Source organism: Pseudochaenichthys georgianus, chromosome 5 (assembly GCF_902827115.2).
Source record: "Pseudochaenichthys georgianus chromosome 5, fPseGeo1.2, whole genome shotgun sequence".
Classification (NCBI taxonomy): Eukaryota; Metazoa; Chordata; class Actinopteri; order Perciformes; family Channichthyidae; genus Pseudochaenichthys; species Pseudochaenichthys georgianus.
In genome coordinates, this window is record NC_047507.1 from 35,188,474 (window position 1) to 35,215,754 (window position 27,281).

Here is a 27,281-nt window from a genome sequence, read left to right on the forward strand (position 1 = left end):
GTGTCAGTTCTTCCTGCAGGACACTAAAAGCAGCAACGGGACATTCATCAACAGCCAGAGGTTGAGTCGCGGCTCGGAGGAGAGTCTGCCCTGCGAGGTTCTCTCAGGAGACATCATCCAGTTCGGCGTCGACGTCACTGAGAACACACGAAAAGGTACATTTGAAATATATTTACAAACATACAATTCTAGGAATGGTAGTACCCGGGTTTAAAAATGAAGACATGCTAAGAGAGATGAGGATTGTAAAGACTAAATGAATTTGGTTACAGTGAGATACAACGGAACTATTTTTGTCCCTACTCTACCAGCCTTTAAATGCACACATACAACCCTGAAATAATTACACTTGACTACCCCTTAATAGTACCTTAAGGCTCATTTTGTAAAGGTCATGGACTCCATACTGTTGGCATACAAAGTGCAGAGCAGATATTGAGGTCAGATTTTCAGCTCCACTTATACCTCTTTCATTCTGGAGACCGAATGCACATCCAACCTGCCTTCATAGGAAATCCCCCTTTATATTAAGGCATGGCTAATCATGATGCTCACAGCACCCCTGTGTATCTGTATTGAATATCAACATTTATGAAATGTAGTATTTAGAATAATAGTTACAATAAAATGAAATTAATTTCCTTCTACCTATATGGAAATAAATTATAAACGGCTTTTAAATATCCCACATTTTTCAAGAATTTTCCATTTTCTTGCAATCTAGCCACAGAAAAGTGAAGAGCAACTACTTGTGTACTTTCTTAATCGATTACCCTGTACAATGTTTATTTGTGTCATTTATTGTTGTAAGTAACACAATATTTGTCTTGCTCATTCACAGTTAAATAAACGGTTGCTTTCATAAGTAGGGGGCTGCACCATTTTAAAGAAAAACATTGCAATCGTAGTTTTTCTGTTGTATTGCAATATGAAAAATCACAGACATAATTGCAAAAACATACATGCATTTTGCATTTTTAAGGTGAATGAACCGATCTGGTGCACTTTTAGCTAAGAAAATAGATAATGTTGTGCTCTACAAACACATTTGGGGTATATGACTGATCGATCATAACCCAGCATAAAGCACACACCCATCATGCAGACGGTCGCAGTTATGGTAAGTCTCTGAACCAGGGTATATTAAGGGGGAAACTTTCTCTCAGAACAAAGGTATCTTCCAAATGAGAGTAAAACATGGCTTATAGCGTTAAAATAATAGCAATCCTGATATTATGAAAGTAGTAAAAGTACGAACAAAGGGAGTAATGGAAGCCAACAAACTTTTATACGGCAGCTGAAGTGTTCTCCACAGTCTCCATGTTACGGAATACTAAACTCTTTCCGATTCTGGACGTGTTACTAAACATATATTTGTAATACTATCTGCTTACTGTTTGGGCCACTTTTATATTCTTAAGCTTCAGATAGCTTACCAGGTTTTCCCATTTCAAATGTCTCGATTCTATTTTAGGATTCTACTTGTTTTTTCCACATTTTAAAAATAAACTGCGTTGATAGATTGATTCAGTGATGACGGACACTTCCAATGTATCCTGATGTGATGTTAATGAATCGGTTCTGACGTGTTGGGCGTTAACATGATGGTTGTCTGTTTGTGTTTCCAGTCACCCATGGCTGTATCGTGTCAACACTCAAACTCTTCCTACCTGATGGGATGGAGGCACGGCGACGAAGCGAGTAAGCATTCTTATTGGTTTAGACTCACCAGTGTTAATTTTGGCAGCTGTTTTTGATTTAGTCTTAGTCTTTAGACGAAAATGGTTATTAGTTTTAGTCACATTTTAGTCATTTCTATCCTTCATAGTTTTAGTCTAGTTTTAGTCGATGAAAAATTACATTTTAGTCAACTTTTAGTCAAAATGTTTTCTCTCTTTAAACCAATTAAGTTAGGCAAATACAGGTTTCTGACATTGGAATCAAGGTGACAGCATCAAGTGTTGAAATTCGTAAAGCAACATTTCACTCTCTTAACACTTTACTTGTGTAATATCCAGGGATGGGTATCGTTAAGGTTTTCTACGGTACTACTAGTCTTATGGATACTGCTTATCGATCCGGTACTTTAACGGTATTCTTGTATTTACTTTTTGTTATTTTTTAAAGGGAAAAACTAACAAATTGTTAACCGAATTAATTGCTTTATTTAAATGTGAAATAAATGAAATATATATAATTATGTTAAAATATTGTACTGTACTTGAGTAAAATGTTGAGGTACTTGTACTTTACTGGAGTATTTAAACGTGTTGCTACTGTGTACTTCTCCACTACAGTTCATAGGTAAATGGTGTACTTCTACTCCACTACATGTATTTAATACCTTTAGTTACTTCACAGATGTGGAAGAATGATGTGAAATATAACCAAGTGTTAAATCAGACTTTAGTTCCACCTGGAGTAAATCCACAAGCTACCCTGCAGTCTACAAAGTACTTCAGACTAGCTGCACCTTCACCAGCTTTGAGAACACTTTCATGATCAATCATTATAAAACATATCATATATATTATTCTGAAATGGACCAATCTGCATAATGACTACGTTTACTGTCGCTACTTTAACTATATTTTGATGATCATACTTTTACTTGAGGAACTCTTCCTACACTATGGTATTTTTTTACTTAACTACAAGATCTGAGTAATTCTCCCACCTCAGCACACCTGATGTGATAACGTTACTCGTAATTGGGTCAACAGAGCTACGAGTTAAGGAAGTCGAAAATTGTGCATTTCTCCGACTGAATATGACGCCTTTTGGCCGGCTGTTTGGACAGACTACTCTACTCGTGTCAACGTGCTAACGCGAAAACACTAATGACAAACGAGCTTTGTAGAGTGCCTCTATACTTCTGAACGCTCCGTCCCCGGCAGATCTCTCTGTGCCGCTGCAGCGTGTCTGTTAGGCCCCGCCCCCCGCACACAGAGAGACACAGGGGGATCGCTCTTCTGGAGTGAAGAGAGCGGAAATAATGATATTGCAAGTTAGAAACGTAAGATGCATTTTGACAGACAAGATGGACACTTGGGGGGGAAATACCCTGTATTTTGAATGTCCGATAGTCCACCATTAACACCTTAGTCCCGTCTCGTCAACGAAAACTAAATATACATTTCGTCAAAGTTTTCGTTATCAAGAATCTATTTTTAGCTCGTCATCGCCTCGTCTTAGTCATGTAAAAAAGGTTGTTGATGAAAAATTTTCGTCGTAGTTTTCATTGACGAAATTAACACTGAGACTCACCTATGAAGCTATCACATTGATCACTTATACATTGTAACAAAACGTTAAAGTTTCTGGTCATTTATCGAAAATTATTGTTGGAAATGATTAACCAGCTACTAATAGTTGTAATATATGTCTGCTTTTTGCAAATTATGCTGTTATTGCTGTCTGGCTGCTTTCACAAACACACACACCAAATTTCTGCTTGCATAGTGATGTGATTAGTTTCAGTCTAGTTGTTGACGAGGACATTAGTCAACAAGCTGTGGGGGAAATGGAGTGTGTTCATTGTTGAACTTGCGATAACCATTTAAATTCTAATGGTGTTCGTTTGATGTTCACATATATTCATGCTGAGTGTTGGGGAATGAAGGATATTGTGGTTACAAATAACAGTCTCACAATTATAGTGTGTTAAATGCGCTGTAGCAGACCATCAGCTGACCCAGCATGAGCTTCCTACTGTACTGGGAGTCCCGTGTGTTTGTGTGTGGAGACACGGGGGCATGGTGGGCAGCGCCATCTGCCCACGCCGGCTTTCAGTCTGGAAAACACAGACGAGCATCCTGACCTGCATGAACACAGACAAAAACAAATCTTGGCAAATCTAGAGTTGGTATCCGAAAATCTATGACTACTTTGATTTGAGCTCTGATTTTGGTCTCTTATGGACCACACAGTGGATTGTAGTCTGCATTTAAACCATCCTAGTATTAGGAGCAGTAACAGAGATATAAGCCAAATGCTTCACCAGCTGGTCTATAACTGTCAGTTTACTGCAGAGTACATCGTGAACAGTGGGTCTTTAACGCTTTTTTTGTTGAAATTGGCGCTACAACAGCAGTGAGAGTGAAGCATAGTTGTGGGGCGGGCAGCAGAAATAATGACCCAAAAATGTATGTAAAGCTTGAAAACATGGATTAACTCAAGCCTCACACTAGCACAGTTAATGTTAATATTGCCAAGTTAGCCCAATGACAAAACCTGGTTTCAGGAAAAATGTAAAATCCCATGAAATACTAGAAGCGTTTCCCTTTAAGTCTTGTGCTCTATTGACTCGATACACTTTGGCGCTGCATTTCAGAGCACTAAAGTTATTTAGAGACGGTGAAACTGTTTGTGTTGTACATTTGTTTCCTTTTTATTTCTGGCTTTGTTGAAGTTTTTTTATTGGCTGCATTTTGATCAGGTCATCGGCCAGGGTTTGGTTGATCAGCCACTGGAGATTATTGGTTTACATTTGTTCTTAATACTTTGATCGGAGCTCCCTATGAACCTCATCCAAAAAAGCCAATCACATGAAGCACCGATCCCAACTGAAACGGTTTCAATACTCATTAGCCTGCTTTTAAAGCCAGATGTATTTAACCCCTTCATATTAGGCGTGTTCACACCGCAGTACTTTTCCCACAAAGGTTCATGAGAACTTAGTTCATGAGAACTCTTTAGTTCTCATGAACTAAGTACAGATCGCGTTCACACCGGAATAAGTCCCTGAGGGAGGATTAGGCAAATGAAGCCGCTGACGTCACTTCTTCTTCTTCTGCTTTGGGTTTACTGGCAGGCCGCAAATATGGGATTAGTTTTGTATCATAAAGATAAAGCAACACTTTCTCAGAATAAAGCAAAACTATGAGTTTAAAGGAATGGTATGCTCATGACACTCATTTTTTAAAAATTATCATCCGATAAAACAGACCAGTCTCTGCCAGTCTCTCTTTTTTTTTTTTTAATCCGATGACATTATCAGTGATTTTAAACTGATTATATACCGAAATAACATCAACACTGTGGGCGCCGCCATTTCCCGGACGTGACGTAATCCATGCGTTTGGTTTTCGAAGACACGTTGATCTCCATGTTATTTACTGTAGTTTCTCTATTCAAATATGCCTCACTGTATCGCGAAATATTGCCATAATTCGGATAGGAACAATCCACGGAATGCTCGGTTCCATCTGTTGCCAAAAGGTAAGCATAAGAAGTACATTCGGAGGCAGTGGCTAGCGAAATGTGGCCGGCCCGAACCGAGAGATTTACAGGCTCATGTATGCAGCGAACATTTCACATTTCCGGACGACTACTCTGAGAGTATGATAAAACATAACATGGGATTTATGGAACAACCATTACTCAATGGAGATGCAGTACCATCGGTCTTTCTGGTGTCATCACCGACCAGGACACCAGTTCGGCCAGTAGAGAAATCGCCCTCTGCAAGTGTGAAGCGACGGAGGAGCAGAAGTAGTGCTCGGAGTAAGAATAAGGTATGTTATAGCGCATTTCCATTGCAGCGGCTAGCCCCGTTTTAACGTCCAGGCCAGGACAGTTTTTGGTGGCCTTTCCATATAGCGTAGTACCGGCTAGTGTGTATTTCCCCCCAGTTTTTCCAGCCCCATAAAATCGTGATTCTATGGCCAGGGACAACGAAGCTGAGTATGCTAAACTAGAGAGGGAATCGCTAGCAAGGGTGGTACTACATGCATACATATAGTATCTTATATCATCTTCCCATTATACACACATGCATTTCCAAACATTTGGACTACCTATGTTGCAAATGTATTATCTCTTCAATTTACACACGGCATCTATTGCACGTCTGTCCGTCCTGGGAGAGGGATCCCTCCTCTGTTGCTCTCCCTGAGGTTTCTCCCATGTTCCCTTTAAACTGTGGGTTTTCTTCGGAAGTTTTTCCTTGTACGATGTGAGGGTCTTAGGACAGAGGGTGTCGTATTGTCATACTGATATGTATGGCTGAATTCCCCCATCCAATCTCTTCACATTGGTCAAAACTTGTTCCTCTGCTGACGAGTCCGAACTGAAATACTCCACCATGTTTCCGTGTGTTGACAAAGTGAACGCATGGACTACTGAAAATGACAAACATGGCGGCGGCCAGACGGAATATACAGGTCTTGATAAAAAAGAGCTATAAAATCATTATTTACCGGGGAATATCGCTGATTTCTTCAGGGTATGGTTTAAACATAACGTTTCACTAAATACTGAAGTTTTGATTAATTATCTAATGAGTGGACCATTCCTTTAAAAGAAAAAAAACAAAACAAAAGAAAATAAATTTCAAAAATAAAACTATAAGTTGCTAACAAATCATTTGTGTAATCATGTAAACTATAAGTATTTGTTCTTTGTTTTAACATAGGTTTTTGTTTGCAGTTCTTGTTTCTTCTTTCTCAATGATCAGACTTTTGCTCTCGCTGCAGCTCTCTCGTTTGCGCTCCCTCCTCCCTCCCTTCCGGGGGAGCTCCATGGGACCTTATTTCGAAAAAATTATGTATTGAAGTCAATGGAGAGAGAAAGATTATCTTTCGATCCCGTTTGAATTGTGCCACGAATTACACATATGATGTGATTGTCAATTTAAAAGATAATTTTGCAAGTCAAAAAAATAAAGATGTGTCGTAAAACTGTGAAGTAACACATTTTTGTGTGTGAAACACTCAATGAACTACATCTCTGGTCTCGCACAACAACACACGTCACCAAGATGGCCGTCACTACTGTCTTAAAGGGATTGACTACCCTTACTATCAACACGTCCAGAAGAATGTCATGCAAAGCTGCCTGCCTGCCTGCCTTCCTTTGATTCTCTCTGAACTGCCTGATCTTTTAATGTTTAATGTCAACCATTTGTGCAGATAGCGTGAAGTAGACCAGATCGCTGATGCTAATGTGGCATTAGCATTTCTCCCCCGGGCTTAAATGGTGTATTATAGAATGATCACACTGGTGTGACATTACTCTTCAAAGGATTCACGAAATATGACTACTACTCTTACTGTTTAACATTTTGGGTTACTAATGGCGCGTTTCCACTGCAGCGGGTAGCTCCCTTTAAGCGCGCCGAGCCGTGCGGGGCCCGTTTTTGGTTGCGTTTCCACTTGGCCTAGTACCGGCTAGCGGGTCCTAATTCACAGTTTTTCTGGCCCCATAAAATCGTGGTTCTAGGGCCAGGAACAACCAGGCTGAGTCGGGCTGAGTATGCTAAACTAGAGAGAGAATCGCTGGCAAGGGGGCTACAACTACAACAAGATGAACATATTTGACCGTGATTTAATTGTAATACACGTTTCAAAATGATGCCGAAGTAACAACATACTGATACCGCTTAGTAAAAACCATGAATTAATGCTTCGACTAGTCTGCAGACAGACGGCAGGCAAAACACCCTTTTTAAAATGCGTGTTTTCTAAATGGAGCTTGGCTAAGCTAACGTTATGCTCCGACCGTCCACACTCACAACAACGGCCTATACAGACATAAATAAACCAGCGACTGTATTCGCCATGACACACAGTCTGTGGTTTGTACTTAACTTTTGTCTAGTTTCTGAACAGATATGAAGAGCTGTGAGCTCTGAGTGCTAAGAGCTAACGGCTGTGTTGTTTTTCTGGGGCTCTCATTGAAGATGACGTCACGGCTCCGCCTACACTGCGTTACTATAGTAACTACCCCAGTTCCTAAACTGTAATGGAAGCGCAGCATTAAAGTGAGCCGGGCCTAATAAGGCCTAACCAAACCGAGCGAGGCCTGCAGTGGAAACGCGCCATTAATGTTACTTCATGTTAAGGCTAATAAAAATGACAAGGCTGTAATGCAGACATAGGAACCTTTTTCTCCCACGAAAGTCCCTGCTCTCTAGCAGGGACGGAAAAGGGGGTAAAAAGGTTCTCATGAACTAATTTTTGTTCCGGATTTTTTTTTGGTGTGAACGCAACATTTCGGAACTATATCGGAACTAAAGTGGGAACAGTACTGCGGTGTGAACGCGCCGTATCACCATCAGCAAGACAAATCCATTATCGTTTGGGCTCCACTTACTGAGGCATCACAGTTCCCAAATGAGAACAATTTAGCTGCTGAAAATACCTACACAGATAAAACTGATGTAACTGGGCTGAATTAAAGTAAATATACTCTTCACAGAATCAAATTATTTTTGGAATTAGGTTTAACTTAATTATAATCACATGATTTTCTGCAATTAATTGCGATTAATCGCCTTGTTATGCGCAAAATTCAATAATAAATAAAAAAGTAGTATATTGTTCTATTTTATTCAAAAAATACTGCTATATGAACAAAAGGGCAATAACATTTGGTTTGCAAACAGTTTAAACAAACAAGGTCCTTTTTTTTTATCAGTTTCAGTTAATTATTTTAACTGCTAACAGTAGCGGTTAAAATATTTCTTGTAAATCTCAACTTCAACATTAATTAATTAAATCAAATATAAAACCAAAGGTATTTGCCACTACCAGGGTATTAACGTTTTATCTAGTTTGTTATAGAAGAACAAGTTCCGCTCCGAGTCCAGAGAGAAGAAAATCCAACTTTGGTTCTATCAGCTCCGCCGCCTGAAGAGATGTAAAATGTCCGTGTAGGAGTTTGGTACCTTTCTCCATGATTAATTCCCGCAACTTATTTTCTGCTCATGTGACGCTGCAGTAGTCTTAGGCCAGCCCCAAATGCTCTCATTGGTTGAGTCGCGCGATGACGCCCATCCTAAGCAATACTGATCAACATCCCACCCCTCCTGTGACCCATGGTTAGTCTGTATATGTATTCAGAGCCAGTGAGCAACGGACTTTCATAATAATAATAATTTTTTAAAAACTGTTAATGCGCAATAAAATAACTGTTAATTATTAATGTGTTAATGCGATAACTTTCCCAGCCCTACTTAATTATAAACGCCCTTTGTAGAGACAATATGGAGGAAATGAGACCATCATAGGCTGATGTATCAGTGGTGCCACCCACCATCACACATCCACAATAGTCTGTGCAGCTCTGTCTCTATGAAGCACAGCTGGAGAGACTCAAATCAGATGGATTTATTATTAGCTGAAGAATGTCTGCTCCCCGCGTGTTAGCATTAGCCATCTGGAGGTTGGCCAACACCGTATCATACAGTCGTCCTCTGTGTGCCAGCAACGTATTGACAAATTAAATCAAATATGTGGCCTTTGAGAACCTGATTCATTGTTATCTTTGATTACTGTAGGTGTGAACCTAAAAACTCAATTAACTTTTGAAGTCATAAAGTCTTTAATAATTATGAATATTATTCAAAAATTCTGACACGTTTGGTAAAAAATACCTGGCCAGCAGATCTAACCATTGAGCTATCTTATGCGTTAAAATAAAAAGCATAAGAATGTTATACCTGTATTCATGAAAGAGTGTCTGACGTGTTATATGCACTGTTCACTGCCAAGTATGCGGCCGATTCCAGAACGTGCAGAAAATGTAAGGAAATGTCTTCCCGTCTATCTCCCCCGTTTCACCTGTATCTCTATTAAAGGCTCCAAATAATATATTTCAGAGAAAAGACAGTGACTCATGGAAATGTAAAACAAAATGATAGGTTTTCAACAAACCCATGTTATTCTGTGTTGCATTTAATGCCAAACACCTGTTGTGACGTCACGAATGGGGGCGTGGCCGGAGAAGTTTGACAAGAATCTGCTTTCCTCCTCCGTGTGATTCAGTGTGTTGTCACGTGTGTTACATTATATATATTCAAAGATCTAATTCACAAGTCAGAGCATGTTGTAAATCAAAGCTCTAACTCTGCTGGATTTAATGTTTCACAGTTCTAGTTTCTGTGCAGGAAACGCACAATTTCTTCTTTTTATCTGCTGAAATATAGTTCAACCAGGTAAAATATGACTGAAATATAGAAGTAAAACTATCAATAAAAAGTGTTAGAGGCTTGCTTTTGTTTCCCTTATCAGTAATCACCTGCCAAGATTCCTTAAAATACCCACATTCACACACACTGTCACACCCTTTTGTGAGTGTGTGTCAAGTGGTTGGAGAGGATGCTTCATAATCACAACATTTGTGGAGCTTTAGAATGCTATTTTGGAAATTGATACAAATGATAACCCTGACACCTCATGCGGAGCCAGGTTAGTTATCCAGCGCACCTTTACCCTCCCACAGAGCATAGAAAGCCATCGCATGGCAGAAAGGGGCGTTTGTTTCCTCAGTGAGTAGCAGGAGGGGTGGAGCGATAATAAGTTGCACAAGTTAAAGAAGGAACATCAGCTGTTTGGCTCAGAGGAAGAGGAGGAGCAGCAAAGAGTAGAAAGAAACAGTTTGTTATGGGATGACTTGAATCACGCCGTGGAAAAGTAGAGAGGATTATTCTCGGTCTAAAACAAAGAGAGAAAATGAAGTAAGAAAGGAGAATCTATTTTCTCACAAGCTGAGTCAGGCTGAGATAGAGGAACAGTGAACTTTGTCCTGTGACAAATCATCACCTGACGCACAGGAAGCAGACCTGACAGGTAACGTTGCTGTTGTCCACAATCTGAACCAGGACTTTCAGACTCATACGGTCCGTATCAGGCTCTGTAGTGTTCATCAAGCTTCTTTTAGATTTGTGTACGACGATATGTGGTGCCTAAACTCTTAACTCGTATGTGTTCTGGCACCGAGAGATCAACATGCTGTGAGAAAATGAAGCTGGAAGTCTTCAGTGGTTGACATTTGTTAGAAAACTTGCAACACAGAGTTGGTTGTGTGGTGTTCGGGTTTGCGATTCATGCAGACTGCAGAGGAAAACATGAGATTAAACTGAGCCTGAAGCATCTTTTATTTGTATCTTTTGTTTGTTACATACTGTACACTAGTTCTTGCTTTTAAAACAGGCCAGAGTGTGTACACATCTTGTGACACACACGTGCAGAGGTCCTCCAGGATTATAATGTGATTTAATAAACAATCAAAAGGGATCCTTTCCAAAAGCAAATGTGTTGCTTTTCATAAGTTATCATTTCATGAGGTCAATTTAAGGAGGGGTATTAAATGAAAATCAACACTAGTTATACTTCTTCCAAGAGAGGAACAAACTAATGTGTAAATATTTTAAAATGCACCTTTTCTTGCATTCACATAAGTAGTTATTAATACTCAAAAGGTTTATGATTGATTGAGAAGCTGTTCGGGTGAAAAGTGCAAGGACGTTTGTCAGCTTTTGGTACGGTTTGTTGACACTGTATATACATATTTCAGCCAATGCCAAATATACAGGACAGGTCACACCGTTCTTTAAGGCAGCGTTCACATCACAAAGTTCTTCACAACAGGTTTGAGTCGTAGAAATATTTCAGCTGGGCACAGAAAACTACTGCTAGTGCTTTCCATCATCAGTCTCTGCTGGACTGCATGCAAAGCACTCGGATAGTAGGGCTGTGCAATTAATCGTATTTTAATCTCGATTTTGGCTAGCAACGATTATAAAAACAACGTATTCGAAAAATATACATCCTGTGCGCGTGTGCGCTTTCACCCCTCCCTAAAAGCGCTCTCGGCCAGGTTGTGTTGTGACCTATGGTTGTGACTTGCAGGTCTGTTTAATAAATCCATATCAACACGTTACAAGGGAAGCTTTGGTTGCTGTGTCTTTATTCTCCTGTCTCTAGCGTTCAGTCAACTGTCACTAACCTCGTCAAGCCGGAGCCTCTTAGCTACTTCCGCTTTCCGGATAAGGGGTTACCAAAATAAGAGTAGCAGTATAATTAAACATTACAGGTTGTGAGTGACATTAGTTATCATATTTATATATGTTTAGTAGGTTGTGGAAGTGCGCTCCAAAATATTTGTTTATCTTCTTTATTGGTATTTATTATTGATATTATTTATTTAATAGCAATAGAACTATTAACAAAGCACTTATATACTAATAAAGGACTGGCTTACCTAAAGCCAGTTGAGTAGCACTTGAAATATTTTTGCTCTATGAAACCTGATGTACTTTATGATTCTGTTTTCTTCAAGTTTGTATTTTGTTGGTCGAACGCACTTATTGTAATTCGCTTTGGATAAAAGCGTCAGCTAAATGTAATGTAATTTAAATGTAGATATAAATGTATAATTTATTTTTGTATTGGTTTTCCAGTTGAATTATACTTATAGTTCAGGGTATTCAACTGTTAAAAACATACTGTTCAAATTATTAATTTAATTTGTTTTAAAGTTCAATAAATGGATGTTTTCAAAGTCAATGAATAATCTTATTTAATAATCGTGATCTCAATACTGACCAGAAATAATGGTGATTATGGTTTTTCCCATAATCGCACAGCTCTATCGGATAGATCTGATCGGATGAGTGACTCCTGTGGACCGGCTGCACTGTGTGTTTTAGCCTGTGTGTGTAGGCACATGATGTTCCTGTGAGCCTTCGTCAAAGAGCTGTGAATTTAGGTCATGTTTTGCTGTGGGTTTTTTCCACCTTTTTTAATGTGTTATTTCTGAGCAGAGATCGTCTGGTCTTGGCAGTTTGATGAGGACGGAAGATGAGTGATTTACTTTATGAAGATAGAGTGTGCTGTAAACACCTGCTGGGAAGCTTTAACTCAAGTTCAGTTTTCATGACACAAATAGTGGTTACCGGTCCCTGGCATTACAAAGCAATAAACTCCAGGGCCCCTTGGAAAAGCCCAGGGTGAAGCTGAACTCTTTTTAAAATGCACAATTTACCATGATTTTAAAAGTGTTGAAGACAATTCAATCAGCTTCAAAGGTCTAGATATTAGGCATAATAGTTGGGGTCTTAAACCTTTTGGCCTCTAGGATTCCCCAGCATGTTTCTGTTGTCTGTGAAACAACTGTTCACTTTTCTGATCTATTCACCAGCACAAAACAAGATGACAGTCACCCTAGAAGCTGTGTGGTGCAGCATGTGGGCACAGCGGGGCTTTAAGCTCAAGGTTAAAGTCAGCATGACGATGCCAACATGCTGAAGTTCTGTGGGTAATATGGTTTTAATGTTCCGCATCTTATTTTAGAAGGGATGCATCGGTCAGACATTGGCATCGGCAGATGTTAACCCTATTTACCACCATCGGCACATTACCAAATAAGGTGTCATGTCAAAAAAATGAATTTCTCTATTTCACCAAAAAACTAAAATCATCATGGTTGAGCTGTATTAAAGAAAGTTCAGGATGCAGTGTCTGGGAATCATGAATGTCAGGACAAAATGGTATGAAAATCCAGGAACAGTTGTTGAGGTTCTGGACCAAAGCAGTCAACCTTCGACAAACAGACTGACATTTCTATCCATAAAGCATGCTACTAAAAATGATGAGGATTCCCTGTTGCCTTATTAAATGGCATACTGTGTATCTGAAACATCCGTGCTTCTACAGCCCATCAGTTTAGGTTGTGTTAGGCCCCCGGCTTACAAGTTGTCAAATGCCAACTGTGAATAATGGCTATTTGATGTAGGAACTGGCAAAAAATAAATGTCATTATGGATATGGGGCCTCCTGCTGGGATGATGCTGTTTGAGTGACAGAACTGCTGCAGGCGGTGGTGATGAATAAAGCAACATTCGGCACAGTGATTGCCGCGCTGATGAAAATGAATGCGTAACAGACCGCTGTGATTTAATGAATGCAGCAGAAACAAATTGTTGGAACAACGCAGTCAGATGGACTCATTAACGACAAGAGCCCTCTTCTAAAAAAAGAAGAAGGTCCCAACCCTTTTGTGGGACAAAAACGTTCTTAATTGCTAGTGTGCTGTGTAAATAAATCATTTAAAATTAGAACAAAAGACCAGAATTCAACAAAGTTTCCGAAGTATACTGCATTTTAATTCTGACATTTAGCAGCCTAAAGAGACTAGATAAAAGATAACAAGACTTGAATCCTTTGAGATAGTGAAGTTTGTAAGGGAACATGTTTACAGGGATTATTTCCTGGAGGTTACTTCAGAGTGCCCGCCCGGTAATCGATAAGCAGAACAGTAATGCAGTGAATCGGTCTCAGTGCTCACTGTGATGGACCACGTTGCTCTGGGGAAGTTATTTGTCACCGCCTCAGCAGAAACCCTGAACTCTGCAGAGAACTGCTACTAACGTTGTTTTCAATTATCATCTTAGTCTTAAAGGTTGTCATATTTTCCCTCAAGTATAAATCAGCAATCACTTATGAGATTACTTTTCCCATCCCAACCCTTTTATTTTCAATCTAATGTATGTCTTTGACTTTTTAGAGTCGTATTTTCTGCCATAAATGACTTTACAGGACCTGTCGGTGATTCAATCTCAGTTTTGTTTCTTTTTCTCTTTCTTTGTCTCTCTGTTTTAAAAACATAATGAGATTATATCCAGGATTATCTTGCTTTTTTGTACAGCCCTCGTGAGCTGCTTTTTGGTTGAGGCACCATGTTGAGTGGCTGCAGAGCCTGCTGGTGAGAGAAAAAGCTCTGATTGGCGGTTCAGCTTTAACTCATTTGTGCTGTTGTCACTGGTAACGTATGTACTTTACTCCAGCCCTTACTGCTCATTGTGTGCGACTGCTATTTTCCTGAAATAGCGCACGTAGCGTGGACACAAAACTCCAGCCCTTCTGCCATCTTGCAAAGGATACATTTGTATATTTAAATAATATCAAATCAAAGTACTGGTGTCTTAATGACAAAGTCAGTACTTCAGTATTCAAAATATTTGAATTGGAAAGTCTTATGTTGCATCTTTTCTCCTGTATAAAAATGCGCTTGTTTAAGCATACTAGACTTGTGTTTTACATTCTTTAAAACATCTTTCTAGACTGGGAAAGTTAACCGAGGTTGTCTTTTTATTTATAGTGAGTGAGATAATGTCAAAAGCGATTAGACAACGTGATCAGCTCAACCAGTTACACATGAATAAAATGTGGTTGGCGCTCATGCGTCTAAGTGGTGCAGAGGTTAACGATGTATCACTCTTCAAAGTGAGCTGATGAATGAACTGAGAAGTGGTGGTGTGTCCTTATACAGCAGTGTTTGAGCTGCAGCCGTCTGCACCCCTCCTTAGGGTCGCTCGTTACACATTAACAGTCGGCTTATTCTTTGCCTAGAATCAAGTTTACCTTCATTCCTGAACTCTGACTGTTCCCAGGTAAATTCTGGATTATCTCCCCCCCCCCCCCCCCCCCCCACTTAAACAAACCTGTCTGACCTTGTGTTGCTGTTACATGCAATACAAATATCTGCACTGCAAGGCAGAGGTCCTGTTCATGTAGGGAACACACTGAAAACCTTCCCCACAACTTGACTCTGTGTTGATGTACTGCCCTTATAACTCTAACTATGTCCCTTTTTGATGGATTCAACATAGAACATGGTGTAAACAACTCACAGTCTCACACTGTGACAATATTTACTCTTCGAGACCCACATAGACCCATTTTTTATCTTTTTTGGCGAACAGGGGGAACTGAAAAAAAAAGGACAATCTGTGACGAAATAAAACCCTTGGTCTGCTACAGTAAACACATTGTCTGTGATGAAACCAGTCACACTGTGGTTAAATCACTTATTATTGTATCCATTTGTGATACTTTTGGTCTGATGGCAAATGTTGTACTTCTGGAGACTGTCTTCAGGTAGGAGTGACCTGCAACGCCTCGAATTGTCTTTAGTTGCACTCCTAGTACTTTCCCTGTCCAGACTAATGCAGCTTGACTGACTGTGATTGGTGTTCAGTTACTTCCACATAATAACCTCCACACAGTGATTTAACGCAGTTAAGAGCCACTGGCACTGCCGTGTTTATCTGCTGGTGTGACCCTTTCGCCTGGAGCCGGTTCAGTCTGTGTTATTTGTGTGCATCCTCTGTCACATCCCCTGAAATCAAACACAGGGATAAAGCTGCAGGATTATGGGTTTTCTTCAAGCACAATGATATCGATCAAAATTGAGATTAGAATTATTTATCAAGATTAGTCATATTCTAGAGAGAAATATTTGTATCGCATGCAATCATTTAAATAAACAGAGCCCTGGTTTTATTTAAATCTTGCTGCATTCCTGCTAAGGTCACTTTTATGGCATCACAATTAGACTGCATTCCCTAAAGGCATTTTATAATTGAAATTCTACCAAAACGTTGCTGGATGCTGTACAGAGTCGCTGTATGGGTGTCTGAATTGACATAAGACAAAGACTGGGATTCAGTAAAGTAGCACTAGCAATATCACTTTTCATGTCTTTCATGCATCAACATGCTGCAATTTGTAGTGTTTTTTAGAGGGTTAAAGAGGCCAAGTTATTCAGCTTTCCTCTAGTGTGTTCTATAGATTGCTGTGCTAGTAAATGGTCTGCCAAACCTAAAATCCCAACGTTCTTTCACAGGCACTCCCCACCTGTCTTAACCTTTGTTTACTTCCATAGCATTATGACATCACTATCAGAGCAGACTGGGCTCTGGTTTCAGACAGAGGGTGAAAAGAGGTGCTGCAGCACAGGCAGTATGCACATTGAAGCATGGAGACATGTCACAGGAGAGGCACAGAATACAAATATGCTGCTGAAGATGAGCGCAATAGGGCCTTTTTAAATAACTAGAGTTAGTTAGTAACTCATACACTTTTGGAATATGATTTGTTCTTATTTCAATTGTATCGTACCTGTATTTAGCTACATTCAGAAGAATGAATGATGCTCAATATAAAGGACTAGCTCTTCACTTTCAAACATTATATTGTTTGTTTTGTTGGTTTGCTCTCTGTTGTAAATGGATCTTCTGCTCCTCGCTGCAGCCACAACAGTTGTTCCCAGGCTGCCACTGCACAGGCAAAACATCTCAATGCCCGTGGTTGCTGACTATTAGTTTAGAAAGCAATTGAAATGGATGAAAACTAGGCTGCAAACTAGTTGCAGCCTAGTTTTCATCCATTTCAATTGTTAATGTCTTATATATTCATTTAATTTATCAGCAAAATTGTTCGACTATACACTAAACAATTAACATGGTAAAAAAGTGAGTGGTTGGTTGTTAGAATTAGATGTGTTGGATTCATGTTGATTGCAATTGTATGAAGTTTGTAGTTTTATGGTTGTTAAGCTGTGTGTAAATCGGCTTTATACTTGTCCATTAAGTAATTATTTATAAGGAAAATAAACCAATATATTACTGAAATATTTATTTATTTTTAAGAAGAGAAACTTTCAGGGATAATCCAAATTCTCAAAGTAACGTGGAGCCAATGATGTGTACGCTTTGATGTGCTAATCTGGGGTTTGCATCTAACAAGGAGGTGAAAAGCAGCGTCACAAGACCTTCAAGAGCCATTTCTTTTTTCTGTCACCGTGGTTACTCCATGCATTTACCCTCCTTGCTGTTCCCATGGTGACAAAGTGTTTTCTCCTCTCTCTTCCTCTTTTAGTGTCATCCAGGCTCCGTTACCACTACCTGTAGACAAGGTAAGAAACCAAAAGTGTTGTCGCCGTGTGCAAGCTGTTTGTCTGTGTGGAGTGTGTGTGTCTGCTGCTCAGAGAAGGAGTGTGTGTGTGTGTGTGTGTGTGTGTGTGTGTGTGTGTGTGTGTTGGGTGATAGAGGAATGCAGGGATTGCTGCCAGTCTCTCTGCTACCACACACAGTTTTTTCCCCACCGACCGCTCTTTGAGAGATTTCTCTTTAAAGCTATTTCAAGTCCAATTGAAATGAAATGGTATTTTTTGTTTGCTACATTATATTGATCTACCCTGTAAATCACTTGTCCTGTGTTCTCCTTTTGAGGGTTTTGCAGTGGTGCCTGCTTGTGACGACCCCTCCCCCCTTCTCATTTATCACGTCCAGTGGGTTGTACTCATACACCGTAATGCCATTTGGGTTACGAAATGCCCCAGCCACGTTTCAACGCCTGATGAACCAGGTGGTGTCAGGTCTTGCTGGCTGCGCTGTGTATCTGGATGATGTTGTTGTATACAGTGACACTTGGGAGGAACATCTCCAACACATTAATGCGCTGTTTGAACGTCTTGCCTGGGCTTGTCTGACCGTTAACTTGGCAAAGTGTGAGTTTGCTAAGGCAACGGTCACCTACCTGGGTAAAGTAGTTGGCCAAGGACAGGTTAAGCCAGTGAGGGCAAAGGTGCTGGCAATTGACCGGTTCCCTGTTCCCACAACCAGAAAAGAACTCTCTCGTTTTCTGGGCATGGGGGGTACTATCGTGTGTTCTGTCAGAATTTCTCTACGGTGGTTGCGCCCCTCACCTCTCTTCTCAGCCCTAAGGTCAAGTTTGAATGGTCTCCTCGTTGTCAACAGGCTTTTGAGGCTGCGAAGAGAGGTGAGGGGCGCAACCAATCAGATCCCGGACGAGCCCCCACTTGTTACAACCTGACCTAAGGCTGGAACAAATAGGGAGGCCACACAGAGTTCAATGCCAAATATCTGTTTATTTAACAGGTTATAGAAAAACACCACTTTGGCATTCATTTAATGGAATCATTTTCAACTGTCTGTCCAGGGACATGGATCATTCATATTACATACACATATTCAGCATAAATAAGCAGTCACATCATTGTTCACTCAGCCGAACGCTATACAACACATGAGCCACAGTCAGGCTCTGAACAATAATCTACATGGGCAACTGTGAGGTAGTGCAGCTGTCTTCCAATCGGAAGGTTGTGGGTTCGATTCCAGCCACTGCAGTCAACATGTACATGTATCCTATATACATACTGTATGTGCTGTTTAAGTAAAAGCACTCTGTAACCCTTTTCTTAACTTAGGACATTTAGCCATTATGAATCCTAAGTGTGGTGCTTTCCACAAAAAACTAATTATATTCAAAAAGTATTGCATGGTAGAGAAAAACTAATGTTTGTTTTCAACAGCTAACTTTACATTTATCATACTTCTATCTGCTGATTTATATGACCGCACAGAGTCCCTTGATCCTCCTTAGCAACATTCTGTTCTCTAGCAGTCTCAAATGTACAACCTCTGAAATGTCGTAATTGACCAATCAGAATCTAAGCTGTGTAATAAAGCTAGATAAATCACGTGATTCACAATCACAAAATGCAGTCCATTTACATTATCTTTACTGCTAAATTCTCCTCTCGGGCGGGCGGGCGCGCGCACGGGCGGGCGGGAGGGCGCGCGGGCGCGCGCGCGGGCGGGCGCGCGCGCGGGCGGGCGGGTGCGCGCACGGGCGTGCGCTCTCTAACATAATGAAGTGTCTTAATTCAAAGCAGCATGCCCCAGGTCTGAAAAGACGGCACCATACAATTAATCACACACTTAGAAACACGCACCTGCACACACACTTTTTTTTAAGTCATATGAGGAACGTTTCAACATTTCGGGAAATACATTGATGTTCAGATGGATATCAATCTTATGTATGTGTGTTAGATACAGTAGCTGGAGTCAGGACGTGGTTAGCTTAGCATAAGCACTGGAAACATAGGGGACTGTTATCCTGGCCCTGTCATAAGTAAAAACAAAACAACTTTTGATACCTCACACTTTGCCTACATATCCGGAAATGCTTGTGTAGGATGTTGTGTGCCGTAACAAATTCTGAATTATTCCTTTAATTAATATTCCAGTAGTTTTATCCTTATCCCTACTGTATTTGTGGCACTGTAGGGTAGCTATAAGGCCTCTTACTTTATTGCAGAAGATTTAGCCCTTATCCCTAATGCTGATGAATTATGATCAGAATTCTTAAACACTGAGTGTTTGTGAGATTTGTATACACTCACTTATTTGCTCCCTGGTTTGTGTGACACAGCGGTACTTTTGACCTCTGTGGGTTTCCACCTTCAAACAATGAACAGCTGAACTCCAGACAGCTGTCAATATATGACACTGTGTGTGTGTGTGTGTGTGTGTGTGTGTGTGTGTGTGTGTGTGTGTGTGTGTGTGTGTGTGTGTGTGTGTGTTTTCTCTCCAGGTTGCAGCCAACACTCCCAGTATGTATTCTCAGGAACTGTTCCAGCTCTCCCAGTATCTACAGGTAACCCACTGACACCTACTGGTCTTCCTGTGGAGCTACACTAGAGATAATGAAGCACGAAATGAGTAACTCGTACACGTTTGGTTCATGTATTTAGTGTGAGAGAACCAATCATGCAATGTAGAATATGTTCAGTGCGGACAGGAGACGGAGGACAGGAACTCTTGAGTAGGAATGACCTCATTATATGAAACAGATCAAAAACTTTAGATGTAATAGCAAGTCAGGTGCATTGCAGGAAATGGAAAATAAATATCAGTGAGGCACAGTAGAGCTCTCAGCTGAGGAGTGGCCAGGAATATTTACTAAGACTAATGTTACCTCATCTTTTTGAGGTCTTTGATCAAAAACATGATCCCAGCAATGTAGAGACTTTGTCATGAAAGAAGCATGATCTCTTTTTATTGAGAAGTTAGTCAACTAAGATTGTATCCCAACTGCTGCCCATATCATGTTTTATTAATAATGCGAAGAGCATCAATTACATAAAATCTGATATTTTCCATTCCAAAGGGTAGTCTCCCCTTTAGTCGCAATTGTTTCTTCATATGCACTAGTACAATATTATTTATTTAATTTAATTTAAATGGACCTCTGATTATTTATTTATTTTACTATCTGTACTATTACTATTTCCCCTCAAGGGATTCATATTGTTTTGTTTTCTTCTTTGATCTAAAAACTGAATACAACGTTAAGCCCCGTTTCCTTCTCTGTAAGTTACCCTTTCAGTCATTGAATTGATCTTATTCAAGTCATTGGTTTCCCACCTCTCTTTCTATTAGGAGGCCTTACACAGAGAGCAGATGTTGGAGCAGAAGCTCGCCACTCTGCAGCGTCTGTTAGCCAACACACAGGAGGCCTCGGAGAGCAGCTGGCAGGTAGGAAACACCTTTTATAGTTTGATCCTTAACGTCATGAATCATCCCAACAGCTGAACAGTAGTTACACTATCATTTAAGATGATAAGATGATAAAATGCACACTGTCATTTGCCTTTGCATGAAAGGTTTCTCCATCATTCCCTTTTATCTTAAATTATCTGAACAAATCAAATCTGTGTCCTCCCCAGGCTCTGATTGATGAAGACCGCCTGCTCTCCAGACTGGAGGTGATGGGCAGTCAGCTGCAGGCTTACTCGAAGGTAATAATGTGTCTCTGTAAAAGTATTTCATGATGACACATTCTCCTGCACTAAATGGATCCAAAGTCAAATGATCATCTATTTATTTATTTAAAAATCCTTCTACTCTTCTGCCACAGTCCCAGCCGGAGGAAGGGATCCGTAAGGAGCTCCTGGCTCTCCAGGAGGACAAACACAACTACGAAACGACGGCCAAGGAGTCTCTGAGGAGAGTCCTGCAGGAGAAGATCGAGGTGGTCAGGAAGCTGTCAGAGGTGGAGGTAGGTCACACACCTACATACTGTATGCAATCTCTATGATGATCATTGGCATTTTTAGTCATTGGACTTTTTTTTGTTGCTGCTGTCCTGCAGCGCTCGCTCAGTAACACGGAGGACGAGTGCACCCACCTGAAGGAGATGTCCGAGCGGGGCCAGGAGGAGCTGAGGGAGCTCGCCAACAAGTACAACGCCGCCGTCAACGAGATCAAAGAGCTCACGGAAAAAATTAAGGTACCTGCAGAGGCTGGAATGTATTTATGTTGTTACTCTAAATTATATAGGATATAATCTCCCTGCAATGTTATTCTACTTAACACAATTTGTGTGTGGAGCAGTGGACTAGTGCGTTGGTGTTCGGATCAGGGGGAGCACAGGTTCAAACCCCACTGCAGTCAGCATGTCGTTGTGTCCCCGAGACACTTCACCCCAAAGTGCTCCTGTGGCGATTGCCCACAGTGTTGAGTATGTAAGTCGCTTTGGATAAAAGCGTCTAACAAGTAATGTAATACAAATAAATAGATGAGCAAGCGTAGGGCTGGCAGAACCTGGATGAGAGAACCTTCACACCCTGACCGCGTGGAAGGCATTATCTTCATTCCATTCTTAAACCAAAAACATAATTATTTTCCAATATAAAGAGTAGATTTGTCCTCAACATCCAATGAACAGCAACACCAATAAAAAAGCTACCATTAATATGTCACATTACATCGTGGTGTTGGCTACTCTTAGCAAAAAAGTTCAACTTTGATCAGATCAGCAACGTCAGCCAGCTTTACTTCCTAGGTATTGCTTTTTGGTAATGTTAAAGATATAAGGACAAGGACATATTGGTTGGTTGCTGTCATATTCCTTTTAGATATCATGAATTGTAATGGCCAGACAAGATCAAGGATAATGTTTCTCTATTAGTATTCTCTAAGGCTATGTGCCACACAGAGGTCGCGGACCGAATATTTTCCGTCAATGACGGAAAAATCTGAAAGCAGTCCGTCATTTTGACGGATTAGAACACAACTCGGAACAGCGCCAACATTTCCACCAGCGGCCCACATTATATTACATCCTTAGTGGCCAGGTCGACTGAGGGCGATTTACTGTACTCTACTGTAGTCTGTAACTATTAGTCATTCACACCCCTGTCCAGTTGGTGGCGAGTGTGTGTATTAAGTAGCTATTGTCTAGTCTTGTTTTTGACCTCGTTGATTACCTCGTTGTTTAACCGGCTTTAGCAATCGCAAAATGTCCCGGCAGCTGATCGTCCGAAGCTTTTTTAATAAGCCCAGTAATTGTGATGGTGTGGATAAACGAGGTGAAAAAAGGGATTGATGCGGTGGAGGATGAAGGACAAGCCAGTAAGACTAAAACTGACAGCGTTCAGCCAGCGGCAGAGGGGCAAGCAAGTGGCAAGGAGTTCAAGCGGGAGTATCGGGTTCAGTGGGAGCAAGAGTTTAAGTGGCTGAGGAGGGAAGATGGCAAAAATGTTCTGCTACATCTGTAGAGAAGCTAAGATGAGTAACGGATTTGTCCGAGGGTGCACGGCGATGCAGAATTCAGCGTTTAGGCTACAGCAGGTCAATTGAGTTGTTCTTGTAAATGTTTTGTTCATATTTTGATTGTAATTGTCTCGTTTAAAACGATGGCATTGTTCATATTTGCCTGTTTAGGCACAATGGTCGTGGTGTTTTTAGCGGCCTCAGCCCCGCTCTGCTGTCAGTGCAGGAACAAATAAATCATTCATGTTCGTGTTGACATGAAAAGTGACCACACGGTTGGTGTCTCTGTTCATCTTTTTTTTTCTCCATGCCCTTAAAAGTTCTGTATGAATCATTAAAAAAAAATGAATGAATGAATGAACATTTGCTGCTCAGTACCCAAACATACATATTAAATATGTCTCATCTCATCATTAAAACATGAACAATAAAATGACGTGTAACAATAGATTATGACGGAAATGTTACAATCCTGTCCGTCAAAATGACGGGTAATAATAGATTATGACGGAAATGTTACGATCCTGTCCGTCAAAATGACGGACAATGAAAAAGTCTAATGCAACCACTGGTGCCACACCAATGTCATTTTTGGTGTTAATATTCAGAAATACACAATTTTTAAACATCCCTATGGGAAGAGCTACCAGAGTAAAAAGGATCACCGTACATGGATCTTTTCATTGCATACTGTAGTCCTTGCTTTGTCTTGTAAAACTCTCCTTTCTCCAGGAGGCGGAGGGCCGGCAGGAGGAGCTGACCCAGCGGGGGGCGACGGAGAAGAGGGAGTTGGAGCTGCGGATTGAGGAGATGGAGGAGAAGGAGCAGGTTCTCCAGGCTCGCATCGAAGCTCTGCAGGCCGACAACGACTTCACCAACGAGAGGCTGGCCGCCCTGCAGGGTACACACACACACACACACACACACACACACACACACACACACACACACACACACACACACACACACACGCAAGCACAGACTCTGCCAAGAAAGAAACCACAAATACGTACAGTGGGGCAAAAAAGTATTTAGTCAGCCACCAATTGTGCAAGTTCTCCCACTTAAAAAGATGAGAGGCCTGTAATTGTCATCCTAGGTACACTTCAACTATGAGAGACAGAATGGGGGGAAATAATCCAGGAAATCACATTGTAGGATATTTAATGAATTAATTGGTAAATTCCTCGGTAAAATAAGTATTTGGTCACCTACAAACAAACACGATTTCTGGCTCTCACAGACCTGTAACTTCTTCTTTAAGAGCCTCCTCTGTCCTCCACTCGTTAACTGTATTAATGGCACCTGTTTGAACTCGTTATCAGTATAAAAGACACCCGTCCACAACCTCAAACAGTCACACTCCAAACTCCACTATGGCCAAGACCAAAGAGCTGTCAAAGGACACCAGAAACAAAATTGTAGACCTGCACCAGGCTGGGAAGACTGCATCTGCAATAGGTAAGCAGCTTGGTGTGAAGAAATCAACTGTGGGAGCAATTATTAGAAAATGGAAGACATACAAGACCACTGATAATCTCCCTCGATCTGGGGCTCCACGCAAGATCTCACCCCGTGGGGTCAAAATGATCACAAGAACGGTGAGCAAAAATCCCAGAACCACACGGGGGGACCTAGTCAATGACCTGCATAGAGCTGGGACCAAAGTAACAAAGACTACCATCAGTAACACACTACGCTGCCAGGGACTCAAATCCTGCAGTGCCAGACGTGTCCCTCTGCTTAAGCCAGTACATGTCCAGGCCCATCTGAAGTTTGCTAGAGAGCATTTAGATGATCCAGAAGAGGATTGGGAGAATGTCATATGGTCAGATGAAACCAAAATAGAACTCTTTGGTAAAAACTCAACTAGATGTGTTTGGAGGAGAAAGAATGCTGAGTTGCATCCAAAGAACACCATACCTACTGTGACACATGGGGGTGGAAACATCATGCTTTGGGGCTGTTTTTCTGCAAAGGAATCAGAACGACTGATCCGTGTAAAGGAAAGAATGAATGGAGCCATGTATCGTGAGATTTTGAGTGACAACCTCCTTCCATCAGCAAGGGCATTGAAGATGAAACGTGGCTGGGTCTTTCAGCATGACAATGATCCCAAACACACCGCCCGGGCAACAAAGGAGTGGCTTCGTAAGAAGCATTTCAAGGTCCTGGAGTGGCCTAGTAGCCAGTCTCCAGATCTCAACCCCATAGAAAATCTTTGGAGGGAGTTGAAAGTCCGTGTTGCCCAGCGACAGCCCCAAAACATCACTGCTCTAGAGGAGATCTGCATGGAGGAATGGGCCAAGATACCAGCAACAGTGTGTGAACACCTTGTGAAGACGTACAGAAAACGTTTGACCTCTGTCATTGCCAACAAAGGGTATATAACAAAGTATTGAGATGAACTTTTGTTATTGACCAAATACTTATTTTCCGCCATAATTTGCAAATACATTCTTTAAAAATCAGACAATGTGATTTTCCTTATTTCCTTAATGAGAATGTTGTCTATTCTCATAATTTTGACTTAAAAACGTATGATTTTTTTTATTTGATTATTCTAAACATGCATTACACATCCAGGTATTTTTCTTCTCCTAGCACGCACAGTCTTGTCCTAACCTTTAACGTGCATCGTCCGAGCCAATCACTTTTAACTTTAACACAAAAATTACAATAATAACCAGTCGCTGGGTCGGGTCTAGCTTTTGACCAATCACAGGGCTCAGCTGGGGCTTCCTGTCAGTCAACGTTTCTCTCTGCTGTTGTTGTTATTTACAGTGCGGTTAGAACAGCTACAAGAGAAAAGCATAAAAGAAAACAACAGCCTGGGTGAGTGCACATGTCTCTGCTCGGGGACTCTCGTCATCTCCGCCACCGTTTGTCTCACTAACTTCACTTCCTCTCCCTGCACTAATAACGCATGACAACTTCCTGCATGATGTCCACATCACGTCATTTTGCTCTCTGTTCATCCGTCTCTCTGTCTGTCACAGTGGATGTCTAGCTCTTCTCCTTCTGTTTTGGTCTGGTGGCTTGATGTCCGGCCCACAGGTTTCCTCCGACAGTTTAAGGAGACATGTGATGTCATTAGGGTCCCCATTAGCCCTCAGTATATTCAGTAAATTATATTAAGTGATTTGCAGAGAATAACTTATTTTTCCCTGAGTAAGATTTAGGAACCAGTAGACCTAGTATAAAATACAAGTAACAGTGCAGTGTTAAAAGAAGAAGAAGGATTGATTTATTAAAAGGCAGCTGCAAACAGAAAAGTCGTGATTTAAAAGAATTGAGAGTTGCAGGATTTGAACCCGCAGGAGCTGAGCCCCAGTACACGGGCCACCAGCTCTACCAAATGAGCCAGAGAAGTGTTTTTAAAGTATGTCACTAATCCATAATTTCAACTATGACCCCTGTGCCAAAGCCTTGTGACCTTTGAATGACAGGATGGGGATGCATGTTTTTAGGCAAGTTGTCTCACGGTGGCTTTCTTGTTGGGGTTTCTGGATAATCTGGGTTGTTTCCACGGTTGCCAAACTGTCCACTACTTAGTTTTTTCTACCTCTGGGGAAAAAGAGCTTGGTCACTGATTGACTTCTTGGTGATTGAATGAAAACACTGAATAAGAATGCTGGAGGTGTCACTGCTCACTTTGCCACTTTGTAAAGGGACTTGCCGTCTTTTCCACTCGGTTGTGAACATGTGTTTTGGCTGGGACAAAATCCTATATATATATATATATATATATATATATATATATATATATATATATATATATATATATATATATATCTGATCTGGTCACATGACAGATGTGGACATTGTCTCCCACGGACCAGTAGAGGAGGCTGTGGAGGAGAAACAGAGCCTGCAGACCCCTGAGAGCCAGGAGGAAGACGAGGATGATGATGGGGACACTGACACCGATGATGGTGCATTTGGTGAAGATGAAGATGCTGATGATAGTCAGTTTAATTATCATAATAATAGACATCTCAATTTACACAAGACACTGATCTTTGGCAGGTTTTGCTTCATAAAATGTACCTAAACAGTCCGATATAAAACAGCACAATTAGGAAGAAGTTTAAACTAGTTGGTAAAAAACATTGCTATTAAATGAATAGATACAATAAAGACGAGAGTCCAAGATGTGGCTTTGTTTACCTTATTGATTGAGATGATTCCAGATGTATTTATTAATATAACTTGAGCTTATCCATTTATATATCTTTCTATTTTTAAAACAATGATGATAATTTGTTATTTAATTTTTTTTTTATATTATATTTTTTAAGGTAAACCAAAACACCATAACCAATAAAAAAAAACAAGATGCGATTTA

At 40.7% G+C, this 27,281-nt stretch overlaps 1 protein-coding gene across 1 annotated transcript in view; it reads left to right on the forward strand.

The window, feature by feature from the left end:
- The window catches only part of slmapa (sarcolemma associated protein a), an 82,249-nt gene that overhangs the window by 36,701 nt on the left and 18,267 nt on the right, over positions 1 to 27,281 (forward strand). Inside the window, exons 3-13 of the mRNA XM_034082885.2 lie at positions 8 to 155; positions 1,629 to 1,701; positions 17,445 to 17,481; positions 19,971 to 20,033; positions 20,819 to 20,914; positions 21,106 to 21,177; positions 21,297 to 21,437; positions 21,531 to 21,668; positions 23,666 to 23,834; positions 25,718 to 25,768; positions 26,776 to 26,901. Of these exons, the coding sequence (XP_033938776.2) occupies positions 8 to 155; positions 1,629 to 1,701; positions 17,445 to 17,481; positions 19,971 to 20,033; positions 20,819 to 20,914; positions 21,106 to 21,177; positions 21,297 to 21,437; positions 21,531 to 21,668; positions 23,666 to 23,834; positions 25,718 to 25,768; positions 26,776 to 26,901 (1,114 nt within the window). The remainder of the gene's footprint in view (positions 1 to 7; positions 156 to 1,628; positions 1,702 to 17,444; positions 17,482 to 19,970; positions 20,034 to 20,818; positions 20,915 to 21,105; positions 21,178 to 21,296; positions 21,438 to 21,530; positions 21,669 to 23,665; positions 23,835 to 25,717; positions 25,769 to 26,775; positions 26,902 to 27,281) is intronic.